General features: G+C 40.2%; 1 protein-coding gene across 1 annotated transcript in view; it reads left to right on the top strand.

Annotated features, from left to right (window-relative positions):
* The window catches only part of MACROD2 (mono-ADP ribosylhydrolase 2), an 837,047-nt gene that overhangs the window by 463,447 nt on the left and 356,178 nt on the right, over nt 1-17,422 (top strand). Inside the window, exon 6 of the mRNA XM_042882408.1 lies at nt 14,225-14,346. Within this exon, the coding sequence (XP_042738342.1) occupies nt 14,225-14,346 (122 nt within the window). The remainder of the gene's footprint in view (nt 1-14,224; nt 14,347-17,422) is intronic.

Genomic DNA, 17,422 nt, shown 5'->3' with positions numbered 1-17,422 from the left:
TGTTCTTTACTTGTAAGCATATTTTGAGTTACTTGTGGTATTTTTCCAGTAGTGATTCAGTTGCTTGACTTCTAAATAAAAGCTTCTGGTATGCCTGAACTGTTCACCCTGTGCCCACCCTGGGACTCCAAGGAGGTTCACTGCTCTCACGGCCTTTCCAAAAGCATTTTTGCTGTAACACCTAGGCTAGTCAAATTCCATTATTTTCAGAGAAACCAGTCAAGTTCAACATTTCCAGCAAAATAAACAGGTTATGCCACTTCCCTGGCTGAAACGTGCTGGTTTAAATGTGCTGTGCTTGACCTGAGACCAGCAGGTGGGGGGAGACTTGGTGCCAGCCTTCTGCATCCTCGCCTTGAGCCAGCTGGTCGCCAGCCCTTGCATGGCCACACGTGACAATGGTACCTTGAGCTACTTTGACCTGTGACCAGCTCTCTGTACTCCTAAGGTGCTGTGCTGGTGGCTCTGGAGGCATTGGGCATGGAAGGACATCCCTGCAAGTGCCCTTTTCCTGTGGATGCTGCTTGGAGTCAAGATGGTGTCCTGCAATGTCACACCAATGTTCCAGTGGTGGGGGATTTGCCCCTGCCTTCCTGCTGTTTCCCACAGCCACCCCCACATGCAGCATGTAGGTGCATTTAAGACTGAATCTCTATTTTTCTGTTTGATTTTCATTTTTTGAAGTGTCATTGCTTATAATTAAACCACTTGGGCTATTCTGAATGTTACTTTAATAGAGCCGCTAGAAAGACAGGATTCCCCCTGCTGAACCAAAAACCACAAAAAATGTCATGTTTCCCTGCCAATGGAAGAGAATCTCACTGTGACCAGCTTTAAGCACTAGATATCCGATTGCTTATCTATAGCAAAATGGAGAATTCATAAGGTTTAAAGCTCAGGACAGGCTTTTTCAGACAGTAGCAGCATGCTAATCCAAGTTATTTATCATTTGTGACTAATCCAAACACTTCTAGTACTATTTTGGAAAAAAAAATATTTTTTTTGAACGAATATTACATTTTTTCCTAAGCGAACATTTCTTTTGATGTCGTGCTGACTGACCATTCATTTCCTTGTGCAGATAACATCATATTTATCTCTGTACTTTCAGGGCTCACATTCGCTGTATGGAGTTTTGTTGGTGTTAAACGGAGTTCATTTCTGAATATTTGAGTTCAGTATAATTGCTCCGTTTCCCCATCAACCTCCATTTCCTATGATCAAGGTTGCTGCTTTCTTGCTGCTTCTTTGCACGCTTGTTGTTTGGTGGTTTTTGTTCGTTAGTAAACCGTTTGATTCTGAGTCAGCAATTTCTTTAGGAACTAAACAGTTCTCCTATCAAGAGAAAAATCAACATCCATGTTACTGCTTGGGCCATGTTTGACTGTTTTGACCAGTGGTAGTTTTTCATTGTCTGATTGTCCTACTCATGTTGTAATGATAATGTAGAATTAGACCCTCTAGCATTTGTGGCTCATACCATGAGCAAATGTAATTCGATCTGATTCGTTCATCAGCTGGTAATTGAAAACATCAGCAGAATGGTTTGTGTTTCACTCATGCTTCATCAGGTTTTTTTGTTTGTTTGTTAGTTTTTTTTAGAGTTCAGCAGAAGTGAATGCCAACTTCAGCCATCTTGTTTCAAGGGAAGTAGTTAGGAAGTTGTCGGAAGAGTTGGTGTGGGCTGTCTGGGCCCGAGCCTCTACTGAACGCATACAGCCACTCAACTAGTTTTCACAATCTGTTGTCCTGTAAAGTAATAAATTGCCCAAATTTTCTACACACTAATTAAAATTCCATTTCTCATGAATTTCTTAATCGAGAGCAAGTCATTATGTGCTTTGTTGATTCTTAAGTGCAAAGATAATTGCAATGGGCAGCATGAAAGTGGTTTGATTATTGCCTGTCGGCTCTTGTGAATTCTAATAGGTCTAATTGCATAGCATCAATTCATCATCTCAGCATCACTTCTTTTTATTATTAGCTCTCTGAATTGTAATGTGCTCATAAAGAAGTGTAGTAGTATATCAGGGCTGACATGGTACCTGGCCTATTGTAATTTTCCTTCCTCACCTAATGTTGCTATTGAAATTAAAAGTTTATTATCTAGGTTTTCTTTTCCAAAAACTTCTTAGTGAAGAAAGGGATATTGTCTTCCTCTGAATATACATACTATTTCTCTCCTAAATGATAGTTCTTTTTTAAAAAGCTTTTTATAATCAACCCCATAAAATCCTAGCCATACTATTTATTGAAAAGCTCCATCAAAAGATTTATTGAAGCGCTTGCTGTTGCTGAAAATTAACTAGCAGGTAAAGACATTGCAATGATGTCAACTTCCCAACAAAACCATTATTGATTGAGAATCAGGAGAAAAGGGAATGTTCAGGTACAGTGGGAACTGTATTTTATGGGAAACCATGTTTTGTTTTGTCTTCTTTCCTCTTCCGTTCTCCCCTGATAGCAAGGCTATCAGTCTAGAGACAGTTACCTTGAAAATAACTTTAGATGGAAATCATAATATTTTAGCTAAAAACTGCATGATGGATTGGTTGTTTTTTTTTTTTTTTTAATGGTTCTTGCAGAAAAACCCTAGTTTACATTGAAAGATGAACATTCTGCTAAGCCGAAGTATTACTAATAATTAAATTATCAGAGAAAGGCGTGAATTGGAAGGGATCTTAAAAATCATCTAGTTCCAACTCCCAAATTGTAAAGCATTAATGTTTTGCACTGTCATTACTAAATTATTTCTGGAAAACTTGGGTGTTTTTAGAAATGGGAAGATGCCCTTGCTCTTACACTAAAGCTTTCCCTTTTAAGTTTAAGATTTTAAGATTGCCAATGAAATTGGCTTTCTAGATTTCTCACCCTTTGCCTTTTCCATCCTGCTGCTGTAGCATCAGTGGGTATCTACGGACTTCTCAAAGTACAAGTAGCTCTCGCGGTGCAGCGATCTTCTATGTACCACAGCCCAGTGTTGTGTAAGCACTTTGCACGTGGCACTGCTGAAGTAACCAAACTCAGCTTTTTTCAATATGTTGCCTTCAGACGTGGGGAATTATACTGAAAATGTTTTGTGTGCCTCAGGGCAGGATGACTTGCCTTGAAAATTTGCACCGATTCCATGAAAACAGTCAAGTGTTGGAATGGCGATCCAGAGAAGTAGTGGAGTCACTGTCCACAAAGGCGTTCAAGAAATGGGGATATGTGCCACTTAGGGCCGTGGTTTAGTTAGTGGGTGTGGTGGTGATGGGCTGATGATGGGACTAGATGATCTTAGAGGACTTTTCCAACCTTCATGGTTCTATATAAAAGTGCACATCTGTGTGTTTTCTTGTTTTGTCTATTGCATTTTTGCTTGTTTCACTCTGTATTGCTCAGCTGGCAAGGCCAGCCAAATTGCTTGCTGCTTTATGAGCTCTGAGTTCTGTTTTGTGTTGTTTTTTTTTTTTTTTAAACAAGAGGAACTATTGTTATTCTTGAAGTAAATGCTGTCAGTATGGAAATAGCACTGTCTTTTCAACAGTCTGTGTGAGGGGAGATGATGTGAAGTATGATTTTGCACACGCAAAAAAACACTACATCTAATCTGATGTTCAAGCTGGCAACAGGAGTCTGCAGGCATTGCTACTTTGTAAAGAAAGGATGTTTTGAGTATTTGGGTACTGCTGAAAAAGGTTGCTTAACTTCAGTAACGAGCGTAATAAAGATGAAACATTTTTCTCAGTATGGTTTCCCATACATGGAGCAGTTCCTCAGTAAGTCCCTGCAGTTGGAAATGGCATGTTGCTCCAACACTTTGTCACTTTTGCAAGCTTCACCATTGCACTGCTTTTTTCAAAGGCATTACTGTGTTTCCAAATCACTGCTACCATTTGTGTTACCCCATGTCTAGCTATCAGCTATTTAAGAGACTTGTCTGAGTCCCCTCTTGTGATTATCATAAAAGGCTTGTGACAGGCTCACGGATGCTGTGACATGACTTAGAGCAGAAGTTAACCTTATTTACATCTGTTTTTCTTCTCCAGCAAAGCTGAGCTCAAGACTGCCCTTCAGCAGCTCTTCTAGGTCATTACCTGACTTTCCAAAAGGTTGTTTAAGTACATGTTCTCAATTGAGCTGAACGAAGTATGACACCAGTGTTTTTCCAGGCCTTTTGGTAGCGATGGTGCCTGACGTGAAGGAGAGCATTAGCAGTGCAATAATCCTCTGCGAGTTACTAAGTTTGTTTTGCAATACACTTGTTTTGTCTTGACAAAAAAACCAACCGCACGCACACAAGCACAAAACAACAATAAGAAACCCATAAAAAACAAGGGAATGGGAAAAAACAACATAACAGTTCTCTTGCTTCTTATTTTATACATTTCCTTCTGCTGCAAATTCAACTGTTTACAACTTCCACTGATGCAAAACACTCTCAAGATGTTTGTCAAAGCTTGTTTTTCACTTGAATCCACACGAGCATTACATACTGTACAAAATACCACAATTTCTGTTAAATATTCTTGCTGTCTCCATCTCATTTCCCTGCTTGCTTCTGTACCTGCCCATGCTGGGAGCAGGAATGGAGCTGTTTGTCCCAGCTCCTTGCGCTTTACCCCTTGGGCAGCTGCTGGGATGTGGGAGCTCAGGTGCCACGTGGCATGGTGGCCCTGCTGGCCTGGTGGTTTGTGTGCTTCGTGTAAGCCAGAAAGCCCGGGGCTGTTGGCTTGTTGTGCTGGACAAAGGCCTCAGACAGTTGTGTACCTGCAGAGCAGGGTCTAGGCTGTCCTGCCCAAATGACCTTTCAGGTCCTTTCCCACCCAAGCTGTTCTGTGGTAAATAAAGCACGTAGGTAATAGAATTAAGGCACTGATTTTTTTCTCTCATGTGCCCCATCTATGATACGTTTTGTGTAAATATGTCTGTGTTTTTCCCATCTTATTGCATTATGCTTTTCCCATTATTTCCTACTTCAGCTCTGGCACGCTCACGCCACTAGCATCTGGTGGGTTTGCTTTTAAGCTGAGTTGCAGGGCAGTGCATTCCAAGAGTTGATGTTTGTTTCGTCTCCAGCTGATGGAACTGTTTTTCAAACTGGAGCATCTCTGGGGAGGAGACTGGGAGGAAATGCTCAGAGGAATTTATCACAGATGCTTGGCATTCCTGGGAGTTGATATCTGAAATATGCTGATATCAGGAGAGGGAGCATTAACATGGTTTCAGCAACCTAAATTAAAAAAAGATAATAATTGATGATGGAGCGATCCCTTTTCTAGGCATGAGGACTCACGTTACGGTTCAAAGAGCTGTCCAGTTATTTCTCTTATCACGCTTCTGTGAAGCAATTAAAGTGGCATTACCAACTGGAAGTCCAGTCAACTTTTAAAATGAGTTAAACTTGCTGGGTGCCATGTATGTGCCAGCTCTCGCTGACAGGGTTTGTGTGCAACTAGGGGAGAGGTGCTGATAGTGCAGAGGGAAGTTGATAAACGCTTTGTGTTATTTCTTCTTTTTGTCATTCTGTGATGGACTCAATAGATGCAGTAGGGGAAAACGTTTCTAAAGGAATTGGTCATGAGCAAAGTCCACGAAATGCTGCTTGCCAATGCTCCTAAAAAGTATGGAAGAGAAATATTTCAGTGAGGTAAATTTGGAATTTTTCTTGTCACCATTTAAAAAAAAAAAAGTGAAAGTGAGATCTGCAGTGATAACCCTTAAGAGATGAAGCAATCAAGGTGCATTTATTATCCTGGAGAAAATGTGCTATCTTTTTCCTTTGCTTAGGTCCTTGTTCATCTTTAAGAGCCCTGATAGTCTCACTGACTTGAGGAGTTATCACTTCCATGCTCGGAAGCAGCTGGTAGGGTGGGAGCTACAAGCACTGCATTTATTGCTTATGGGGGAAATACCACATCCCCTGTATTAAACGTGGTCCTGCAGCACAGTTTCCATTTTCTCCTCAGCTCAGCTATATTAACATAAAAGCGTATATATTTAAAAATATTTAATTGTATTGAAATTGATGTTCCCAGCTTTCTCCTCCCTCTGCATCCACTCTGCTTTGGGAGATGAGTAATGGTAAGAGTGGGCTGTGCAAGGATCTCGTATCTGTGTTACATGAGCAGTGTGGTTTTGCGACAAGGGAAAAACTAAATTTTTCTAGCAGGATTTGCCAAACTCTAAAAGTAACCAGGCTGATATAACGACCAGTAGCCTCTAGAAGATGCATAGAGAATCTGTAATCTATTCTCTGTTTTGTCTCAACAGAAATGAGCAAAGTTCTTGGAGAAGCATGTATTCTTTATGCTGCAGAGTACACATATTAAAGAAGTGTCATGTGGGAAAGGTGTACTCCAATATTGGAGGTGGAAGGAGTTTATTCTCAAGATGGAGAATGTAGAAAATGTAAACGAAAATTTGAACACGGTAACTTTTCATAATGTGTTGCTGTCAAGGAATAGATTAACCACAATAAAGCTCTGAATATAATTTTCCTAGGAAGCTTAAATCATACTTCATTGTCTCTAAGAATCCCATAAAACTACCTATTATGGAAACAATTAAAATTTTAAAATATCTCTTTACCTGAAGTGATCTGATTAAAAAATAAAATGAAGCTCTTTTGCCTTCCCTGAAGGGAACTGGTATCTTTCAAGAGTGCAACTGAGCAGATAGGCTATCCTCTCTGTCAGCAACCACTGACTCGGCTCACATCTGGACTTCAGAAATTCCCTTGAAGGCTGTTAGTGATGCCTCCTGCCTGGATGATACGGGGAAAGGGAATCTGCTTGTATTTGAGACCATGTTTAAGGTTTCCCATGGTCTGGGAATGTCATTACCTCCATTTGTTTGTTGTTTTGTTGTAATTCTTTGGGCGTATTTTCCTTCATTTCAGTACCTCTGAGGCAACGTCAACCTAATAAAAAAACATGTCTTAATAATAAATGTTACTGATGTCCCATTTCTGTTTTGATTACAGGAGAATCCTCAAAATAGGAAATAAGGGCTCTTTCCGTAGTTTGTTATTAACTGTTGGAGCACTCTGTGGTGTTGGTGCTTTGAAGATAGTGTAAGACTTTCAGTTGTGAACGTAAATAATCTCTGGATCAAATTGTTAGTCTGATGTTGTGTCTTGCAGCGCGGTTGTGTTTGTTCTTTTTTTTCCCCTTAAGGATGAATGTACGCCTTGCTGCCTGTGCAATATACCAGCAGAGGTGACTAAATCTGCTTTCTTGTGATTGGGTTGGATGCTGAAAACAGCCCAAGTGTGACATGGGGCCTGTTTTCAGTTGCATTGATCCATCTCAAAATTCTGTACCCCTGTAATTAATCCAATTCCACAACTAGGACCGAGGTTTACTTAAACAGCAACAAACAACAAAGAAAAACACAATGGATTTTAAATACTTTTCCATCTTTTTGTGTTTTGATTTGTGTTGCACATTTTTTAAGGGTCATGTTTTTCAATTAATATTTTTGAATTAAGCGTTGAGTATGGTTCAACGTACCTTGGATTTAGGTGATAATTGATAGTGATACATCCATCACCATACTGCTTATATTGGCTTGAAATTTTTGTGGAAGGGCAGACGAACTCACTTTAACTTTGTCTCCTAAGAATAACTCCTCTTGATCTAAGGGCAAATAAGTTCAGTTTTGTGTGCAGAAGAGCTGGCTGATTAAATTATTTGACAAATAAGAACAACCTCCCTAACACCTCTTGCTACTTAATGAAAGAAGAAGAGAATCTTTGTGGCTCATGCTCTCCTACATGAAACAAACATCAAGACAGATTAGGGTGGCTTTGTTCTTGCCTTGTTCACTTGCAGAACAACAGTCAGAACAATGGAGAGTGTGACTTGGGTCAAGGGGGGCTTGGCAGAGCTCCTCTGGGATGCAGCCAAATGGTGTTTGCCACGGGGTTATGAGCTTGAAAAAAAAATTGCTTGGGGAAGCATAATTCATTTTTTCAGTCTCATCTTCCTAGGTGATGTAAGGTTTTTGTTTGGATAGATGATTAGCAGAGGTGAATAAGGATAGCAATTGAGCATTTCCGCTGCAGTGGTTTCAAGTCCAGATTAAAGGGGAAAACAGGAAAAGCAAGCCACGAAGCTCATGATTTCACGCTAAGCCATGTTGTATGCATTTCAAGTTCATTCTTATCACATCACGCTATGAATATCTCAAGTGCAGTCCTTGCATTTTAGTTCTACATGTAGGCAATTACTTCTGTAGAAGTGGTGGGGCCGTCTGTCTAGTCACTGCTTTGACATCTGTCATCTCAGTGCTAAATTGCTTTGTAAAACCTATTACTTTGGGATATAGGATAGTGTCTCTTAATTGCACCATTTACTCGTCTTGCCTGAACAGAGCCTACTGTTGTCTTGACGGCTAATGGGGAGGCTCTGATGACAGCGCAATGCTGGGTGAGCATCAGTGAGAGGGAGGTGCTCTGGGATTGCATGGGCATATCCCAGCCTTGTCTTTTATGGCAATCATGAGTGCCAAAAATACTTGGGTTTCAACTTGTGGGACTTAATTCTCTGGCCGGCTGTCATGGCGGTGGTGTGACTGCTGCGAACAAGTTCCTTGTGTTTGCAGCATCCTGAGGCTCGGAGTGATTGCACTCTGCTAAATGCTGGCTATTGAGCACGGGTCCCCAAAGGACCTCGTGGGCTCGGCAAACCCTTGGCCTCTCCCTGTGGGAATATCGTTTTCTGGCTGTCTCTTCTGTCTCGTACTTAAAATATATACCTAACCCGCAAAGAGGAGTACTGGTTCATCATTTATAACAAACATATTCTTTACTCTTTCTTGAGTAGACGATTCCATTTAGGTGAAAAATGGCTTAACTATTTTATGCGAATGGCTTTTAGATACTGTGGCTTTTGCATGTAATGAAACATTGTTTGGTTTATCCAAAACAGCTATTTAAACACAGAAGGAAGCTGGAAAAGGGACAAAGTTCAAATTGGGCTGTGATTATTGATTCAAGCCTAAAAACTGAGGCAGTTGCTTTAAATGCTCGTAAATGCAGATTTTTTTTTTCTGCTTGTAAATGATGTGCTTTACAAAATATTTGATGATTGCAATACCTTGAAAAGTGAAAAGATATAAAGCAGATAAATACTCATAACTGAAGAGCCGTGTCATATGTCAAGTACATATTGTGTGATCTATAAAAGATGTTTTCTTGCATGTAAAATATTCAACTCAGCTAATCAAGTTTTGGAGGCATATATTAGTAAATAACTTGAATTAGACCGTGGTCCTGAGGGAATCATTTAGGTTGAACTTGAATTAACAGTTGTTTATTACACACTGAAAATGCACACTTTATGAGCAAATGCATGCAACTGGCAATAGCAAATAAGCCAAGCAAATCGGTATACCAAAGCAATATGGACTTCATGAGTAGTGTCTATGAGTAGGTAAGAGCATATGGGGGTAATTTCACCTCCTATCAGTTGAAGCTCGGCTATTAGTTTCAGGACCAATCGTGTGACTGCTTATTGAGGAAGTCAGCTGGTAAGACTTACAAATGGAGCAGCTCTTGATGCTGCGGTTAATTGTCAGATGTCTTGTTTTTATTCAGTGACACACAGTATGGTAGCTTCCTTCTTAAAATTCATCCAGCTCAGGCAGTGATGGACGGAGGACAGCCTCATTATGCATTGCTAGATGGGCCGATTAGGGCTGTGAAAGCGCCAACGGGATGAACGAGGGAAGTGTGTGATTGATTCTAGCCTTGGTCTGCTGCTTCGTTAACGCTGCAAATGTGTGCTGCCCTCACTTCTGCGAGGCAGGAAATGAGGAAAACTTCCACTTCTTCATTTGTTTGAAGATGCATTATGCTAATATTTTGGCTGTCTAACATCACTTCTACAAAGAACAGGAGAAAAGTAAATTACATCAGAGCCCTCCATGGTGACGGTGAGTCACAGTCACTTTTCACTTCATGCTTTTGCAGCTGGAAGTTGTTTTTGCATCTTGGCCCACATTGCTCTGCCCTTTAAGTACGGTAGACACAAATCATGAGGAAAACAGCGTGTTAAGATTTATGGACTGATTAATTTAATGAAGGAGACCAGGAAAAAAAGAAAAAGCAAAACAAACAAGCCTTGCTTGCCCTTTTACATGTAGGGTTTGTGTGTTAAGGTAGACGTGGTCTCATTTTTCAATGACCCGTGCAGGAATTTGAGGGAAGAGTCACTGTGCTTTTGAAGGGTTGATTAAATGCCCAAATTACATCTATTTTCACTGATAGCTAAGTGGGGACAGGGATATTTTAAATGCCAAAATGCCTGTTATTCCTCAAGTTTAGTTAGTGGCTTACACAAGATGCCTGCATTCATTATAGTGCTTTAGAGAAAAACGAGATACAAAATGGAATGAAAGCAAGCAGAGATGATGCAGAGCATGCACACATGCAAATTGATGTGCGGTTGCTACACTCCTCCATTTGGCTGCCAGAATTTCTAACCAAGTGACTGAAAGTCAGAAGACTAGAAAAAGAGCAGACAGATTGAGGAGTACGCTCTCCTCATATCAGCCACAAGATGCAACATAAATCTTAGAGATAACAGTGCAAAACTCAATTGTTGTTGCCCTAGAGGAGCTACAAACCATGTTAGTATGTTGTAGATCTGTGCCATTGCTTTCTTTCAGCCACCTTTACCTTCTCTCTGGAAATATTTTTGGAGGAAAAGTATCTCTTTCGTTATTATTAGCATGTCTTTAACATTAAGCAGCTTTATTAGATTAAAGGCCATTGCTGTGGCCTGAAGCTCAAACAAACTTATTCCTACCTTGGGGGCTCTGCATTTCTGTGTGCTCTAAAAAATGTGAGCATGCACCCTTGTTGTGTACATGGAATGAAAGTGATTTAGGAACATCGTGACTGCATCTTTCTTACCAAAGTCCTCAGCTTGAAGACTCACCGTGGAAAGCAGAAGCTTCAAAGCAATGCTAGTGGCTCTGTCTTACGTAAAAAATTAGAATGAATGCAGCCGTTCTCTGTGGGACCTCTTTGCTCTACCCCCAGGCAGGTCGATGTGGAAGAGCATCGAACAGGGTTTGCACATTTGTGTCCCATGGGCAATGCCAGCGGTCTGTGTGTCGGGCTGGCTGCTGTTGCGGGTGGCTGAAGTAGTAGGGCTGAAGTTTGTTTTGAGGACAGAAGCCTGTAGGCGTTTCCACTGTGCCTACTAGCACTGCAATCACTGAATTTTTCCAGCTGCATGTGGTGAGGGTGCGACAAAGGCAGAAATGAAAATTCCTTGTGGGAGGCAAGGTGGAAGATTGACCCAGTCTTCATAACTGTATTAAAAATAAATGGTTCTTCTTCAGGCTGTGGAATCCAATCCTCATATATCAACATGTTGGGCTGGGAGCGCTGGGGAAGTGTTTTTATTTCCTGATCTGTTTGCTTTATGCCTGTATAATCTCAAAGGATTTTGCCTGCCTGCAAACCTTGACATACTGGGGAGTAGTTTGAGCAGAATAATAGATTGTTTAGACAGTGTATGGATATACAGATTTTACTGACAGTATACAACAATAAAATCTCTACTTTCATGTTCATCAGCTGACCAAGAAACACTTTGGCCTCTGATTGGTGCTGTTAGTGCTAGTAAAATGTTATTTTGTCATGGTCATGTGTTTCTGAATAAGAACGTGCCTTAGACAAATAGTTTTTGACAATGATAAATCCCTAAGCAATTAAAATAATGTTGATGGATGATAAACCAATTCATAACTACCTTCAGTGTCCTGTCCAGAGAAGCACTTATTTTGAATTTGTTTTAAAAAAAAGAAAAAAAAAAAAAAGCCACATAACAGCTAATAATTGCATTGAAGGTTATTTATGTGATACATCGAGTGTAGTGGCAGAGAGTTGGTGATGAAGTACCATGAAAATGCTAAATCAGGAAGTTCCATTTAAAAAGAGAGGATGGTAAAAGAGACATTTTGCATTGTTGAAATGAGAATTTTTGAAGTTTGTGTTTAATAATGAAGGGTGAAAGAAATGGAGATAGTGTTTAATGAGTAAAATGTACGTAGAAAGTCTGTGAAGGGGAGTTTTGTACAGAAAGACTTGAGTGAGAATTTAGCACTTGGGCCGTTCCCCAACCCTCCATCTCGTTGGTTAACTCATGGTTAAATTCAACAATTAGGCTTCCACTTCTGAGGAGCAGCACCTTGAGATGCAAGTTAATTTGGCTTTAGAAGAAAAAGGGAATTCTTCTGGGGTTCTTTGCTTATTCATCCTTTATGATTTGTTGTTAAGTTTGTTTTGCAGTCGTTCCATTACTTTACTTGCTTGTTGACTGGTGGGTGTTGTGAATTTAAGATGCACTGCAGTGCCTCTGATCTTACTGTCTATAAATGTAGGATAACCTTGATTAAGATCAGCTTTACTGTTACATTCCTTCCCTTTGCTCAGTAATTGCAGCTTGTCTCTTTCAAAAATAAATAACAAGAAAAAGTGTCAAGAGATGCTTTTCTTTCTTTGAAGGGACCAAGTGCTAACACTGCCAAATGAAAACGTGCCCTGGGAAGTTTCAACCTGAAGCAAACTACTGTAGTTAGAGTTTGCAGACATATGAAACGATGGTCTTTCCTAATGAAAGTGCTCAAACCTCGTCTTTGTGAGCAGAAGCAAATTTTAAACTCATTTGCTTTTTTTTGGTCTTTTCCTAGGTCTTAATAGCTCTCAGTTTATTAGAGTAACTAAAACGTGTGTGCAAAGTATGTCTTCTCCCAAATTTCTGGTAAAACCATTCAACTTGTTTCATCACCTGCTACCAGAACGTGAACATCTACTGCATGTTTCCATCTCCTCAAGTGCTGTGGGGAGGCTTTGCTGTAGGTGTTGTGTGTAGGTATTACCACTGTGGCATTCAGCAGGTAATATCCAATCTGTCCATCCTGGGCTCCGAACTGGAAGAAATTACTGCAATCAAAATGGAAGGAAGAGTAGTAAACCTTCTGTTTATTTACTTTGTTAATATTGCAGAGACTAGGACTTGGCAGCTGTATCTGCCTTGAGGAATAATAAACATGTGGGTGACTTGCATCTTGACGCTTGGCCATTTTCTCTCATGATTTAGGATAGGTTGGAGAGGAATAATCAAAGGCAGCCTGGACAAACATTAGTAGTCTGAATTCTGTAAAGCCTTTTAGTAAACAGATATTCCACGGACAGCAGATGTCCATGGAAACCTGTCACGTGAGGGACAGAAATATAACCTGAGCAAAGGAACTGTGGTGCCTGAACTGGAAGCATTTCCTTTTTGTGGAAACGTTACAAAAATGGTGTTGCTGCTTATTGCTGCTGTGTTGTAGGAGGTGACAAAAGGGTGGAAGGAAAGGATGTACCTGCCACCACAACTCACTGCAGCGCCTTTGCACACACTGTTGAAGAACGATGTCTGACAAGTACACGTGCTTGCTACTTAGCAAACATGGGGGGAAGAAAATATTAATTTTTCATGACACCTTTTACTTTGCTAGGATTCTCTTTAACGTGTTTTACTCCAGGCTTTTTTTTACTTCATTTTTCATTTTGCGCTCTGAAGACGCTGATTGATTGCTGCATCTGGTTTCAGTGTATGTGGAGGCATCGTACCTGAGCTACTCCCTGATTTTGCTGTCTCTTTTTGTTCATTAGACTTTTTCAGGCAGAATAAGATATTATTGTTTTGTTGTGCAGTGTCTCCACCTGGTTTGATGTGAAAGAAAAGCACGTTCCTGAAATAATTAACGCATTCTTAGATCATAACTTCTCTTCAAATAGTTGCTGAGAAAACACCTTGAGTATTAGGCAAAAAAATGAAGCTTATTTGTCACCGCCTGCATGCTGAGCTTTTGCAGAGAGCTTTCCCAAGGAGTAGCCCATGAAAGAGTGAGAGCAACTGTTTCAGATGTATAGCCCATCCCACGTGTGATTTGTGGTAAATGCATAACAAGCGCTTGGTACGTTTTTCTAATTTTCCTTTGAAGCAGTTCTGCTTCAAAATTTAGCCTTTATGGTTTCTCACTTTCACATAACTTCCACATATATTACATGTTCATCAGTTGTAAACGTTTTCTTACAATAACATTCCAACTTTTTTGTCTAGATACGATGCCAAAATGGATTGGTTTTCCAATGCAGTAGTTTTGTGCATTCATGAAATAAGTAATGAACTACTTTAGGAACTGCAAATAATATATTTTTTTCCATTTCTTGCAGATGTGATCCATACAGTTGGGCCGATAGCAAGAGGGCATCTCACTGATACTCATAAAGAAAATTTGGCAAGTTGCTATAAATCCTCTTTGAAACTGGCAAAAGAAAACAGCATCAAATCACTTGTAAGTACTGTGTGAGAACCTAATTTGAATTGTTGTTTCCTCGCTTTAGGATAATTATTGATACAACAACAGAATTCCAGAAGGAATTCTTGATGCGTGTAATATGGAAAAAAATCGGTATTTGCTCCAAAAAGTTGCTAGACAAAGAAAAAGGCAGAGGTGGGTTTAGCAAGGAGGCAATGGAAGGGGACAGTGGTATAGCCCTTGCATGATCCCCGTGCCACAGAGTGGCACCTCAGCTTCTCCGTGCCACGTGCAGGGGATGTCTGTGCAAAGGCATGGCAGTTGTGGGTGCACAGTTGGCCAACCGTTATTTGGGTGAAATAAAATCACTGCGCAGATGGGAGTTGGATGTGATGTAAATCCTCATAGTCCTGCCATTGTGAACAACCAGGGATCTGGCTTTAGCTATCTTTATTTTATCTTGATGTGATGGTAATGGATTTTTTTGCTCTTACCTAAAGCGGAAGGTTGTAAGGAAGCCTTTTCTCAAAGGTAGGTGGCCAGCTAGGGAAAGCAAAAGATTATTATGGCAGAATTTGGGAAGAAGACAGACAGAATCTGGTAGAGGAAGTCAAACCAACTTTATTCAAACTGAAGGACAAAAAATGAAAGAAAAACAAGAAAATATTGTTTCTTTAACTGCTTAAAATAAAGCATAATTGTTTACCATGGCTTGGTAAAACATTTTTTAGCAAAAAAATTAGCTGCAATCTAATTCAACTTTGAAGTACCTCGGGCAGATAAATGCTTCTATGCGTGTGCTAATTTCCTCCCCTAGTTCTGCAGCTAATTCTCCATTTGTTAGGGAATTTATAGCAATGTGAACTTTATGAGGTGGATTTTAGAATGGTTAAAAGTACTCTTTAGCTAAGGGGACCTTGCTGTTGATAATGTATTCAGTCTGTAGGTAATTATTGGAGTGATGTACGGCTTATTTCATAAAGATCAGATTTTACCCAGAAAGAAAGATTCTGACGTTCTATATATTCATGTAATATTGATCTAGTGATATGAGGTTTTGATTTTTCTCTGGTGGCACAAATACCAGACACTCAAGTTCAGATTACTTGTGCACAAGGAATATTATCTAGCAAAGCATCATTAGGTTAATTTAAATGAACTCTACTATCTTTCAAATCTGCTGCTGAGAGTGGATTATAAATCACACTTTTGCACCAATCTAGTGAGGATTTGAGTAGTTACAGATCTAGGACTGCTTAATTCAGTTTATAATGATTTAAGCTATTTGCTATGGGGGTTCTGGATTAATTCCTGTCTGTCCAAAGGGCAGGTGGCTGCTGTGTATGGATCGGCGTGCTGAAGGCACGCACTTAGACACCTGGGACAGTGTTCCTTTCAGCAGTCATTACTCTTGTACCTTGTTATTCTCCATCTTGTAGGGTGGAGTCTTTTTTTTTTTCCTCTGTCCACAGCTCTGTTTACTCTCCAGCTCTGCAGCTTGGATCCCGTAGCTCCAAACGTAGCAGCTGAAATGTTCTTTTTGGATAGCCATACATTCCCTAAGCGTGTAAAGGAGAAGGAAGTTATCACATGAGTGTGACATTGCGCCTCTCTTTGAGGAGGTGGGAGATGCAGGACTTCTAGGCTGAGCTAGGTGTAGCATACTGAGACAAAAATGGGTGAATATGCCTTAGTTTTTTTCTTGGAGTGAACTGTGCTTTCCACACTTTTCCTGCTGAAAACATCTTCTCTGTACTTGCCAAATTTTGTCCAATGAGCCTTCTTTGTTATCATTCAGCCATTAAAGAGAGGTGACACCAAATAGCAGTTAATCGATTACGATTTTTATTTTACTTTTAATACTATGCACATAAATTAGAAGTGAAAGCAACCTCTGAGGGTGTTTTGAACTCTTCTCCAGGACTGTTTATACATGCAGGGGCATTAAGGTCCTGCTGTGACTCCCATCGTTGGAGGCAGTAAGGTTTTGGTGCTGTTGTGCCCATGTACATTCTTGTTCTTGCCTTTGGGTGGTTACATACTGCTTCTGGGCCATTCAGATCAGTGAAGGAAAAAAAAAGGAAAAAAATAAAGTGGTGTGGAAAAAAGAAAATGTTGAAATGTAAGAAAGGAAAATGTGCAGTAGGCATTGGTCATCACTAGCATTGCTTGTACCTGTAGGGCTTCAGTAATTTGTGGACATTTTAGGTGGTAGCTTTGTATGTGAATGAAATAACAAAGAGGTGTTCTGCTCGTGGGTTTCATGCATTTCACAAAAAAATAGCTTGGTATTCTAGGAGGAAAAAATGGCCATGAGAGAAACTATCCATGGATGATTTCCTTGCTGGTTAGGAGCTGTTGACTCTGCACCTGTTCAAGATAAAAGCAAACAACAAAAAACCCATCACCCAGAATGGCAGGACACAGCTGCACAAGCTGAGCAGGAGCCAAGAGCCATTCATTCATACCAGCATTAAGAAGCTTAGCAAGCAATATAGATTTTAAAGTCCACATGACTGATTGTGAACTGTTCTGAAAAGCCTCAAGTCTAGCGATTTCAGCAATGCTTTGGGGAGTGAAGGCTACTTGAAGGTCTACCCTAATGAACAAATCAAGCCCGGAGCAAAGTAAGATGTATAATTCATTCAATTAAGGAGCAGTAGATTACTGCAACTCAGAAGAGAGGAATACAAAGTGCAATTGGGTTTTACAAGATCCAGTATACAGTAGGCATAGTTGGTAGGGAGTAGAAATGGAGGAGGAAAAAAAAAACCAACACAAAACCCTACAGATTTTTGGTGTTTGTAGAGAATGCAGAAGTACTTATGACTCAAGTAAACAACATAAAAATGTGGACAGGATTGTGGCAACAGATGTATTTGCAATAGGGAACTGAGGGGGAATAGATGGTTGCCCACAGAAAATAAGGAAGAGAAGACCAGCAGAGCTCATTGATGGCAAACATTGGTTGCTTCTTAGAGTGAGATGCATGTGAGCAGGCGAGAGGAAACTAAAAATTTTTGAAATAGCTCCTGATTAAAAACAGTATTCTTTTGTCATAAGGAGGTATTGGCGATAGCAAGCCCTGGTATGCTGCAAGAATTAGCTAAAT

The sequence above is a fragment of the Lagopus leucura genome, unplaced genomic scaffold, assembly GCF_019238085.1.
Source record: "Lagopus leucura isolate 7727_CA_CO unplaced genomic scaffold, USGS_WTPT01 Super-Scaffold_73, whole genome shotgun sequence".
NCBI lineage: Eukaryota > Metazoa > Chordata > Aves > Galliformes > Phasianidae > Lagopus > Lagopus leucura.
This window is presented reverse-complemented; position numbering and strand designations above follow the sequence as displayed.